Below are 13,441 nucleotides of genomic sequence, written 5' to 3'. Positions count from 1 at the left end.
AGGCCAAATAAAAAAGTATGTGTGGTTCCAGTTACATCTGAAAAAAAGTTAGGGTAGGTAGGTAGGGATTTTTTTTATTTTATGTGGTTTTTTTACATTGAATCTATGGGAGCAACATTCTGACTTTAACAGTGCTTAATGAGAAATGACAATAAAATCTTTAGGGTAGGCTATTTTAAAGCCAAAAAAGTAGGAACGGTAGGGTTACTGGAACCACACATATTTTTATTTGGCCTTATGTTAAAAATTGCATTGAAAGTGTCTCACATACAATATTTTTTCTAAATTTTAATCTAATGATGAAGTTAAAAATCAGTGCTGATCAACTATTGACGCCCCTACCGTAGGAAACAGAGGCATTATGTAAAATTGAGAATGGAAATGGGGAATGTGTCAAAGAGACAACAACCCGACCAAATAAAAAACAACAGCAGAGGGTCACCAACAGGTCTTCAATGTAGCGAGAAATTCCCGCACCCGGAGGCGTCCTTCAGCTGGCCCCTAAACAAATATATACTAGTCCAGTGATAATGAACGCCATACTAATTTCCAAATAGTACACAAGAAACTAAAATTAAAATAATACAAGACTAACAAAGGCCAGAGGCTCCTGACTTGGGACAGGCGCAAAAATGCGGCGGGGTTAAACATTATATGTGTACATATCTTTTAGATTTTTTTTTTTACTGACCCACACCTGTCTATTTGTATACTTTCGTAATAATCTGCATTCAGCTGTATTATCAATATCAGTCATGAGAGTTAGGCATGTTCTCACTAGAAATTAAAGAGTTGTCATATCACTGATCTCCTAATAATAACCTTGCGTTTAATTTTAAAGACAACAGAGCTGTTATTAAAGTACTGGTTATTTTTGTTGCTTTTGCCTTCATGATATATTTTGTTAAAGCATTTTATTCATCTTTTCAGGGTGTATTTAAAGAGTTCGACAAAGACAGCAGTGGAAGACTCAGCTCCTATGAATTAAGATCTGCCTTACATGCTAGTGGTAAATTAATTAAAAGGGATTTTAAAATTACAAAATTTTATAATGCATCTGATCAAAAAGATCCAGTAAGCTTTAATTGTCAATCCTTCATCAGTTGATGTTATACAAAGATCTTTTTCAAGGAATCAATTGTGGCTGTTGTTGAAAAAAACCTTGTTGGATTGAAAAAAAAAAAGCATGGTACTCTCAGATCTGTACCTAGTGTCTTTTTTGTTGTTGGGATGTACAAGTACCTGGCCAAGTCCACTTGAATTTTTGACCATCTGATGAGTTGAGCCTTTTTGAACTGATTTTTATGTCCCATTTATGGGCATTATGTTTTCTGGTTTGTGCGTTCGTTTGTTCATCTGTTCGTTTCGTTCGTCCGTCCCGCTTCAGGTTAAAGTTTTTGGTCCAGGTAGTTTTTGTTGAAGTTGAAGTCCAATCAACTTGAAACTTAGTACACATGTTCCCTATGATATGATCTTTCTTATTTTAATGCCAAATTAGAGATTTTTCCCCATTTTCACGGTCCATTGAACATAGAAAATGAGGATGGGGCATCCATGTTCTATGGGCACGTTCTTGTTTTATATATATCCAAGAAGACATTTGATTTCAGCATGAATGGCAATAATAAAGGACATGAGTCAATATTGGCTAAATTTGACCTTGAATTTCAACTTAATCATAAAACATCAAAAAGACCACAACATGTTTCTAAAGGAATTACTTAAGCAAAATTTTTAAAATTGATAGTCTATAGAGAATTAGTTAAGAAATAAAATAAGCTAAAAAATTTGATAGATTGTGGTGCTACTTTCTGAGATATTTAATTTTTTTTTAATGGAGGAGAAAAGGCTGACTCAGACTTTTACCTTTTATTTCTTTGGTATTATTTGGGCCTCAAAATGTAGAATGCGGTTAAATTTTAGTAAATGACCTTTTTTAACCTATTGTAGTCTTATAATTCCAGGACACAAATAAATGTTAAAAAATCCGGTTTACTGTCATTCTGACAGGCCTTGTTAAACATTTTTTTATACGACCGCAAACATTTTAATTTTTTGGTCGTATATTGGTATCACGGTGGCGTCTTCGTCTGCGTCGTCGTCCGGATACTTTTAGTTTTCGCACTCTAACTTTAGTAAAAGTGAATAGAAATCTATGAAATTTTAACACAAGTTTTATGACCACAAAAGAAAGGTTGGGATTGATTTTGGCAGTTTTGGTCCCTACATTTTAGGAATTGGGGGCAAAAAAGGGCCCAAATAAGCATTTTCTTGGTTTTCGCACTATAACTTTAGTTTAAGTAAATAGAAATCTATGAAATTTTGACACAAGGTTTATTACTACAAAAGGAAGGTTGGGATTGATTTTTGGAGTTTTGGTTCCAACAGTTTAGGAATTAGGGGCCAAAAAAGTGCCCAAATAAGCTTTATTCTTGGTTTTCGCACAATAACTTTAGTATAAGTAAATAGAAATCAATGAAATTTAAACACAAGGTTTATGACCACAAAAGGAAGGTTGGGATTGATTTTGGGAGTTGAGGTCCCAACAGTTTAGGAATTAGGGGCAAAAAAGGGCCCAAATAAGCATTTTCTTGGTTTTCGCACTATAACTTTAGTTTAAGTAAATAGAAATCTATGAAATTTTGACACAAGGTTTATTACCACAAAAGGAAGGTTGGGATTGATTTTGGGAGTTTTGGTTCCAACAGTTTAGGAATTAGGGGCCAAAAAAGTGCCCAAATAAGCTTTATTCTTGGTTTTCGCACAATAACTTTAGTATAAGTAAATAGAAATCAATGAAATTTAAACACAAGGTTTATGACCACAAAAGGAAGGTTGGGATTGATTTTGGGAGTTGAGGTCCCAACAGTTTAGGAATTAGGGGCCAAAAAGGGGCCAAAATAAGCATTATTCTTGGTTTTCGCACCATAACTTTAGTATAAGTAAATAGAAATCAATGAAATTAAAACACAAGGTTGATGACCATAAAAGGAAGATTGGGTTTGATTTTGGGAGTTTTGGTCCCAACAGTTTAGGAATCAGGGGCCCAAAGGGTCCAAAATTGAACTTTGTTTGATTTCATCAAAAATTGAATAATTGGGGTTCTTTGATTTGCCGAATCTAACTGTGTATGTAGATTCTTAATTTTTGGTCCCGTTTTCAAATTCGTCTACATTAAGGTCCAAAGGGTCCAAAATTAAACTTAGTTTGATTTTAACAAAAATTGAATCCTTGGGTTTTTTTGATATGCTGAATCTAAATATGTACTTATCATTGTTTTATACAATATACTATATTCACTTTTACTACCAACTGATAAATTAAAACAATCTTTACCATTCAGGGATAACAAGCACCTTATTTAACATTTTTCTCATTTCAGATTTCATAAATAAAAAGAAAATTTCTTCAAACATTTTTTTGAGAGGATTAATATTCAACAGCATAGTGAATTGCTGAAAGGCAAAAAAATATTTTAAGTTCATTAGACCACATTCATTCTGTGTCCGAAACCTATGCTGTGTCAACTATTTAATCACAATCCAAATTTAGAGCTGAATCCAGCTTGAATGTTGTGTCCATACTTGCCCCAACCGTTCAGGGTTCAACCTCTGCGGTCGTATAAAACTGCGCCCTGTGGAGCATCTGGTTACGTTTTGCCTTACAAAAAGAAAGCTTAAATTATACCCCATGCAAAAAAGATTTGTAGGATTAAATGTTTTTGACCTGTGGCTCCATAAGTCAATTAGTCTTGATCTTGTCGTTACAACTCCTCTTAAACTCAACAGATTTCAATACTTTTAATAAATAAGGGTGCAGCTGGGGTTCTGTAACCCCACCCTTTTCACACACTTAAGATTTTAAAATGTATATATATTGAATAGGTAAAAATTTAACCTTTTCCCCATATTGATTAGGTTTCATGTGCGTGTTGGAAAAGTGGAATACCAAAATGTCAAAAGAGGAAAAGTTGTGGATAACAGATCAACCAAGAACAAATAGAAAGATGACAGACAAACTTTATTAACCTTATTATTTATTTCTGATATATTTCCCCACCTTTTTACATATTTTCAAACTAGAAGATGTGCTTTATTCTAGCAGCATGTCCTATCACCTAATATGTAGGAAGGGCCCCTCCCCCTAAGATATACACAAGATATTTTGATCAGTTGACTTTCTTTCAAAGTTATTTGAAGTCAGGAATTTGATAAGATTTTGTTTGCCCAATTAAAATGTCTACAAAAGACTCATCAGTGACGCTCGACTCAAAAAATGTAAAAAATGCCAAATAAAGTACGAAGTTGAAGAGCATTGAGGACCAAAAGTTCAAAAGAATCATTAGTGTTGTATTACTAAAGAAGTTAAATTGGCCAAAGTAATAATATATGGAAGATACTTTGTAACAAAGTCTTCATTTCCTACCAGTCTGATAAAAATATGACCACCCAAATTAAATCTTAACTCTGATCTAACAGTTTTTGTGTTGTATATAATAGATAAAATAAAGCAGTAAAGGCTTTCCATTGAGGGTTATTTTTACAACCTTCTCTCTGTCCATAGTTTTATTATTTAGTGTATTTTTGATTTTTCTTGCAGGATTCAAACTGAGTAACCGTACATTCAGCACTCTAGTTATGAGGTTCAGTAATAAAGCAGGAGAGATAGAATTCAGTGATTTTATGCTCTGTGCTATCAAGCTTAAAACAATGTTAGGTAAGATTTCTGGCTAGTGAAAAGGTGCATTATTTGATTTAACACCTCCAAGTGTCATAGAATTATATGCTGTCTGTTTGACAGTCTCTTGAAATAACATATGCAAAAAACATAAATACAAATCATAAAACCAATTCTAAGTTCTTTGACTACAGTTATTCTGTATCAGAAACCTATAATGTGTCTAATATTTAATTACAATCAAAATTCAGACCTGTATCAAGCGCGAATATTATGTCTGTTTTTGTCCCAACTGTTTAGGGTTTGACCTCTGCTGTCGTATCCAGCTGCGCTCAGCAAAGCAATTTCTTGCCTTTTATCATGAAAACTGATATTTAGAGAGATTCATTATTTTTCTGTTATGCCTCATATGATATAAATTGTAATAGGTAAACGCCTTTAAATCACAAAAATTATCAGCAATGCACGATCTATTAATAAGTCAAATAAACTAAACAGACTTAAAGATCAGTAATACAAGATCAACAAAATAGAGATTATTTTCATGAAGTCTGTTCTTGTCTACAATGTTGGAAAGTGGGCTTATTGTTAGTTTAAACAATATTTTATTTTTCAAAAGTGCACAAATTACAATTTTACAATAGAAATATTGGGGAGTTGGAAACAAGAAGAACTTGTACAAATCCGTCCCAAAGTCAGGAGCCTGTCATTCAGTGGTTGTTTGCTGCTCTATATCAGATTTCATTTGGTTTTTTTTGTTTATTGTTTTGTACATAAATCAGGCTGTAAGTTTTTATTCCATACAATAATGCAAGCGGCATTAAGTTTTACCCTTGTCCATCTGTAAGTCCCAAAGTTGGTTTCTCTTCTCTATCTTCAGTTTGCTTCAACCATTTGGTAAGAGAACTATAAAGAGTTATAGATAAAGTTTACGTTTGGTTTTGTCAAAATTACTGGGTTAATACTATGATAACTTTTCATTATCAAATTTTAAATAAAAAAAGCTTTACAGGGCCATAAGTACGCTCCAACATTTTGTTTCATTTCTTTTGATAAATTATTTGACAATTTACCATCAGTCATGGTTCATTGAATTTGAATGTTTTGCATAGCTTACATGTCAAAGTATTGCCATTTTAATTTTATCATTTGCATTAAAATATCACAATAACATAATTCTGTTTCAAAAGTTCTTCATTGCATCTTACAAACATATTAATGTATTCTTAAAGGTTTTTAAGTAGACTTGCTTTTTTTCAGCATCTTTTAAGAGCTATGATGCACAGAGACAAGGAATTGCTGCTTTTGATGTTGACAGTGTAAGTTTAACTCATTATTCATAGATTTCATTTATGTCACTTAATTTATTATAAACTTGAGAAATATTTCGGAGTCCATTATCTAATATTATAACAGGTGCTACAAATGTAGCAGTTACTGCTGACCCTTCCAGACCATGAAATTCATCCATAGTTTTTTGTAGTGATCATTTTCTTATTTTAGTAATGTATTGCTGACTGATGTATGTCTTTTTAACTTACCAAGCTCAAATTTTCATTCAGAGTTAATGCCATCACTTGGTGTTTTCCATCAACATGACTTTTGGGCCACACCAATTTCATAAATAGTTCTTCGGACATTTGCTCTAAAAAAAAAATGGGGCGAGTGAGCGAAATTTTTTTGTTTTAAAAAATTTCTTGAAAATGAGTTTTTGACAGGCGAGTGGTCTGCAAGAGGAGCGAGCGATATCTTTTTTTTTTAAAGTGATACATGCTAGGTTTATCAAACAGAAAAAGAAGAAAAATCACTGATGTTTTGAGGCATAAGGCCGGTTATCCCATTTGAATACATTATTCTGACTCTAAGCAAACAACTGTAGTCTCTTTCACCTTGCAGCAGCAAATATTTGAAAAAAAAACCTCTTAAATGTGACTTAGAAATGGCAATACCAATGACCTTCACAAATGTAAAGAGCATGCAAAACACATGACAGTTATTAAATTGATACGTTCAGTTTGTAAATTTATGGTGAACAGCCTTTTTTGACAATGTTTGAGGTTGAATTAAATTCCACCAAGGGCTGTTCCAAAAATAAATGTATGGGGAGGGAAGGAAGGCACTTTTTATCTGACCCCACCATGCATACATTTTAAATTGGATACTTCATTTAAATGTTCAAGCAATCTTTCTTAAATAACCACCACATATCAAATTTTAATACAGGTGCCTTCCTCCCCCATACAAATAATTCTGGAAAGGCCCCAACAAAACATGGGATTTTCTCACGGTTTAAAAATGTTTGTTTGCATATTATTGCTTACATCTATACTTCTTTTGAATTTGGGTGGATATTTGTATCATTGGCAATTAACCACATCTCAATAATATTGTTATATTAAGAGCTGTGCTTGGAAACTAAAAGACGAACAGAAGGATATGTGTTCTCATCAAAACTAACTACTACTGTGAATTGTAAGATGCACTCTGGGAATGAATAAATTTTTATATGGAATAGATTTTATTTTGATACATGTATTAGGATTTTGACATATTTCACAGTAAATTGCAGTCTTTGATGGATGGGTTCTTTATACCACAAAGCATTTTTAAGTTTATTCTGCACAATTGTCCCTTATTCTAAAGTGTCTGAAGACCACCCACACTCTATATAGTACTAGCCAGGTCAATAAGGTCACACAACAGTTTCTATCAATATCTCCTTGCCCTGTTCACACGATTTTGGTTTAGGTTTATGAGGAAGCTCTATTGTTTTTTTCATTAACAGTGCAAACGAATTTTCTTTAGGGGGACCTGTTGGTAATTCAATTAAATTATTGTTTGGATCGGAGGGTGTTCTATCTATTTCGAAATTCACAAATTTACAGTTTAACTCTCCAACGCAGAAATATCCATGTCAGTGCCAATATTGATAGGTGTAGTCCAAAATTACTCTGATGTCCTACGGCTGTTTTGCCAGACAAGCCCCAGCCCCAGCTTGTCTGGCAAAACAGCCGTTGGACGTCAGAGTAATCACGAACTATGATAGGTGATACCGACGGCTGTTGTCGAAATCGTAATCAAACGAAATATTGACAGACTTTATTTACCCTTTTAGCTTCATAAAAGATATCTTCGAATGAAAATGATGACGAACAACGGGTAGTCGTTTGATCAATGATCGCCTGTCCTCGGCATAGAGCCGAAACAACAACAACTGATAGCTGGACATTTTGATTTTCATATTTCCTTTCACTTTTTATTGATTAATCACACGTGCGTTTGAACCCAGATTTGATTATATGCAAAAACAAAGCGTCAGTGAGAAAAAAAAATTCAAGGTAAGATTAATTTCGGAGCGGCATGCGGACCAAAAAAATACGGAAGCGGTAGTTTTTTTGTCAAGCCTGCAACTTTTGTTGCAGAAAGCTCGACATAGGGATAGTGATCCGGCGGCGGCGGCGTTACCTAACTTCTTAAAAGGTTTATATTTTAGAAGGTGAAAGACCTGGATGCTTCATACTTTGTATATAGATGCCTCATGTTATGAAGTTTCTGTCAGTCACATGTCCAATGTCCTTGACCTCATTTTCATGGTTCAGTGACCACTTGAAAAAAAAGTTCAGAATTTTTGTAATGTTGAATTCTCTCTTATTACGGTATAAGTAATAGGATAACTATATTTGGTATGTGCGTACCTTGCAAGGTCCTCATGCCCCTCAGACAGTTTTCACTTGACCTCGACCTCATTTCATGGATCAGTGAACAAGGTTAAGTTTTGGTGGTCCATATCTCAGATACTATAAGCAATAGGGCTAGTATATTTGGTGTATGGAAGGACTGGAAGGTGTACATGTCCAACTGGCAGGTGTCATCTGACCTTGACCTCATTTTCATGGTTCAGTGGTTATAGTTAAGTTTTTGTGTTTTGGTCTGTTTTTCTCATACTTTATGCAATAGGTCTACTATATTTGTTGTATGGAATGATTGTAAGGTGTGCATGTCTAGCGGGCAGATGTCATCTGACCTTGACCTCATTTTCATGGTTCAATAGTCAAAGTTAAGTTTTTAAGTTTTTGTCTTTTTATCTAATATTATATGTCAAAGGTCAGCTATATTTGGTGTATGGAAATATATTATGATCTATATGTCAGTCCCGCAGGTTTATTTGACCATGACCTCAATTGCAAAGTTCATTGCACAGTGTTAAGTTTTTGTGTTTTGGTCTATTTTTCTTAAACTATAAGTAATAGGTCAACTATATTTGTTGTATGGAAGCTTTGTTAGCTGTACATGTCTGCCTGGCATGGTTCATCTGACCTTGACCTCATTTTCATGGTTCATTGGTCTTTGTTTAGCTGTCTTGGTTAATGTTAAGTTTATGTGACAGTTGTAATAAAGCTTTATACTTAGGACTTTCAACATAATATCAATGATTAGTAAAGAAGGCAAGACATTTCAGTGTGTGCACTCTTGTTTGTTGTTAAAAACTTGATTTCTCAAAAGCAGGAGCAGGAAAATCCAAAGAACTATTTATCAAATTGGTGTGGCCTTATGATGAATCTTCTCTTTAAACCACAACAGATTTATAATTAGGTTATTATTCCCTACCAGCAAAACTGAAGGTGACATTAGTTTGCGCTCCATCCCTCTGTCTGTCCATCAGACCTTCAAATCAGTTTTCACATTTGTTGCTTCATGCTTGAAAATTGATTTGATATTTCGTATACAGTTTTATCATGACCATTGAATTTTGTTCTGGTGTGATGATTTTGTGCAGAGTTATGGTTCTTGGACTTGCAAGTTGTCAGTTTTCTCCATTTTTTTAGTCATGCTTGAAGATAATCATTTGATATTTGGTATGTAGTTTCACCATGACCAGTTACAGATCAGTTTGAATTTTGTTCAGGTCTGATGATTTTGTTCAGAGTTATGGTTACTGTTCTTGGATTTGCACACTTTTTTATGTCCCATCTAGGGGCACAGGTTTTTTTCGGTTTGTGTGTCCCTTCTTTCGTTCGTCCATTCCTCTGTCTGTCCTGCTTCAGCTTAAAGTTTTTTCTCAAGGTAGTTTTTGATGAAGTCGAAGTCCAATCAAATTGAAACTTGCTCTCTTGTTTTTATGCCCCACCTACGATAGTTGAGGGGCATTATGTTTTCTGGTCTGTGGCTCCGTTCGTCCGTCCGTCTGTCTGGGCTTCCGTTCGTCCGTCCATTCAGGTTAAAGTTTTTGGTCAAGGTAGTTTTCGATGAAGCTGAAGTCCAATCAACTTGAAACTTAGTACACTTGTTGCTTATGATATGATCTTTTTGATTTTAAAGCCAAATTAGACTTTTGACCCCAATTTCACGGTCCACTGAACATAGAAAATGAAAGTGGGAGTTTCAGGTTAAAGTTTTTGATGAAGCTGAAGTCCAATCAACTTGAAACTTAGTACACTTGTTGCTTATGATATGATCTTTCTAATTTTAAGCCAAATTAGACTTTTGACCCCAATTTCACCGTCCACTGAACATAGAAAATGAAAGTGGGAGTTTCAGGTTAAAGTTTTTGGTCAAGGTAGTTTTTGATGAAGCTGATCTTACCAATCAACTTGAAACTTAGTAAACTTGTTGCTTATGATATGATCTTTTTAATTTTAAAGCCAAATTAGACTTTTGACCCCAATTTGACGGTCCACTAAACATAGAAAATGAAAGTGGGAGTTTCCGGTTAAAGTTTTTGGTCAAGGTAGTTTTTGATAAAATTGAAGTCCAATCAACTTGAAACTTTGTACATATGTTCCCTATAGTATAATCTTTCTAATTTTAATGCCAAATTAGATTATTACCCAATTTCACGGTCCATGGAACATGGTAAAGGATAATGTGAGTGGGGCATCCGTGTACTTTGGACACATTCTTGTTTTGAATGTTTCATAATATAAAACATTAAAATGCAGTTCTATTTTTTTCTTTCAGTTTGTTGCAACAACTATGTACTCATAAAATGTAACAAAGGACCTTCAGATGTGTTTGTTCCTGTGATGTAACTGTTTTCTGTCTGTCTCCATCATTAGCAATACTTTTCAAAGAAGTGATTAAAGATTATGTACTATATCTACCAAAACTTTGCATTTAGTATTGTGTTTACTTTTACATTTTTTAATTTCAAGACTAACCTGTTGAGCATTTTGCATCCTTTGTCACCAGTCATTTATATAATTATTATTCTTAAAAAACACAGAGGCAATTTAAACCAGTTGGAGAAACAGAAAAACATCAAATAATGAGCTCTTGTAATTATCTGAAATTTTAGTAATTTTTATTTGAAACCAATGGATAAAGATAGGATATTAGGTTCTGTCTAAGTACCTGGTATATAACTAAGATTGAAATCAGACGAGCAAAGATTTTATTGAATTATTCCATATGGGAAATTATTATGATTATGTTTGAAAGTCATTTAGAAGTTTGATTAATATAAAAACAAAAATGTGTTATTATACAGCAATTTTACATTAAGACTCCTAATGTTTTAAACAAGATTAATCCAAAACTTGAAAATATAGGAGCCAATTAAAAGCAAGTTTAGCATTTCAGTCTTAATGCATTTGGTGTCAGATAATTTTATTTCAGACTTAATCTCCAATTAGTTATACAAAAATGAACCTCTGATTGCATGTGGCATACACAATGTTAAGACCAATATCTATGAGGAATTATTTATAGTTTCTTATATTTATTCTATATCAGTTATTATGCATTTAGAAGTATCTTGCCTGTAATTTCAGGGTTGTGGAATGATATTATATGTTTTGAATATTGATTCACCATTTGTATGGCTGACTTTAGAATTTGAAGTTGTTTCAAAAGAGTTAATCAGAATAAATTTAAAATAAACTTCCATTCAAAAATGTTAGAAGCAAGTTGTCTGAAATATTGTCTCTTGTCAAGGCTGAACAAAAGTTGACTGACCACTGCTAACTTTGATGATTAGTATTGTGTTGTTTAGAGACTAAAGAATGTTTGAAATAAACAGAGGAATAAAAAACAAGATATAGAAGTACAAAACAATAAAAGACTTAAAACAATCAAGAACAAAATAATTATAATATTTTTATGAACAAATCTTGTAAATCATAGTTGATAAAAGCAGTGTTTTTCCTTAAAAACCGGCAATTGTTGTTATTTAAATGTCCAGCATTAATTGCCTATGTCATCCATGTATAAGGTATGCTGAAGGAGATTAACTATTTCCACAACCCTACACTGGAATATTACCTCAATTATTTTTATCTGTTTGTTGTCATCTTGAAAACCCTTTTGGGTTGTTTATTCTTATGTATATTTTTACATGTTTACAAATAGCTTTTGTAGTGTTTTGTGTAGTCTTAATCATATACAATATACTGAGTCTGATAATAGTTATTAGAATTTTATAATTAATAGATGTTATTATATTCATTATTATTTTGAAATATTTATATAGTCTGTGGGATTGTTACTATGTATTATGCAGTGGCATCTTGTTATATTATCTGTACTTGTTATTAAAAATGATTACTTGTAAGATTGATGTAACATTCAGATTTAACTTATGCAATATAACCTGCTAACTTTTGTAATTATTTATTTTCACAATATTTTTGGCCAATTATGTACATTTAAAGATCTGCATTTACATAGTTTTTTTTTATAACATAGTGATACATTATTTATTCTTTTTGGTTTTTTTCAAGTTACTGTTTTAACTTGAAGGTTTTGATATGAATGACAAACACATGGAAATTATTACACCACAAAATTTACTACTATTGGTGTTCACAAAATACACTAGATACCTATATTTATCCACATTTCCATATTTCAACATTTTTATTAGGATCAAGATGTCAGATGGTAATTTATTTTTTTAAAAAGTAAATATCAGATCTGTTCCAGTGAAAGCCCATAACTGACAATTAATTGTTATTTACTGGAAAATCAAAATGTTTCAAAGACTTGTGGAACCAGTCTATCTTGCCTGAACAATGTAGATTATGAAACCAGTTTATAATGCAGACTTTTCTACTCGCAGAGCGTGTTAAAATTTAAGAAAACGCTACATTTTTTATATTAAAAAAAAATTGTGTGTTAAATTTAGCATTATGATTTTGTTTTTTCTTAACTTTATGGTACTGTTCATTTAATTGAATATATATATATCAATGGTTTATTTGGTAAGTGCAATACATGCTTTTGTTAAATCTGTTTACACTTGTAACTTGATCACTTTTCTATGTTTAGCATTTTTATGGTGCTTCTTTTATCTATTTTTTCTTGTTGGCCAGGTATATGTTAACAAATTATAGATACGGTATTATAGTTTTTCAAGGCACTCACTTATATGTTATTAACATTTTTAACCAATAAAACAATGTGCTCTTGATTCATAGTTATTGTTCTTTCAAAGATAACACCAGGGCAAATGAAATGGAAATTTCCCAGTTGTTTTTGTTCATTAACTAAGGCAGCAACCATTTGATTTTCTGGGGGGGGGGCTATGGTTTTTTTTTCTGTGCAAACTTTTTTGTTCGCCTTCGGCGAAGAACAATCTTTTTTTTTAGCGACAAACCGAAGACAATTTTTTTCTTTCAATTTTACCATTACATATAGTGGCAGCTGAGGGTGAAACAAACAATTTTTTTTACTCCGGGTCCAAAACAAATTATTTTTTTCACCAAAACCTGGAAACAAACTTTTTTTTCCAAAAAAAAACATAGCCCCCCACCCCCAGAAAATCAAA

At 32.7% G+C, this 13,441-nt stretch overlaps 1 protein-coding gene across 1 annotated transcript in view; it reads left to right on the top strand.

Annotated features, from left to right (window-relative positions):
* LOC139506165 (calpain-9-like) overlaps positions 1–13,084 on the top strand; it is a gene marked incomplete at its 5' end in the record, with an annotated part of 48,297 nt that extends 35,213 nt beyond the window's left edge. Inside the window, 4 exon segments of the mRNA XM_071295390.1 lie at positions 931–1,009; positions 4,600–4,716; positions 5,938–5,996; positions 10,636–13,084. Of these exon segments, the coding sequence (XP_071151491.1) occupies positions 931–1,009; positions 4,600–4,716; positions 5,938–5,996; positions 10,636–10,662 (282 nt within the window).
* Between the last annotated feature and the right edge of the window lie 357 nt (positions 13,085–13,441).

The sequence above is a fragment of the Mytilus edulis genome, unplaced genomic scaffold (genome assembly GCF_963676685.1).
Source record: "Mytilus edulis unplaced genomic scaffold, xbMytEdul2.2 SCAFFOLD_101, whole genome shotgun sequence".
NCBI classification, from domain to species: Eukaryota; Metazoa; Mollusca; class Bivalvia; order Mytilida; family Mytilidae; genus Mytilus; species Mytilus edulis.
Note: the sequence above shows the minus strand (reverse complement) of the source record. Positions and strands in the feature narration are given on the sequence as shown.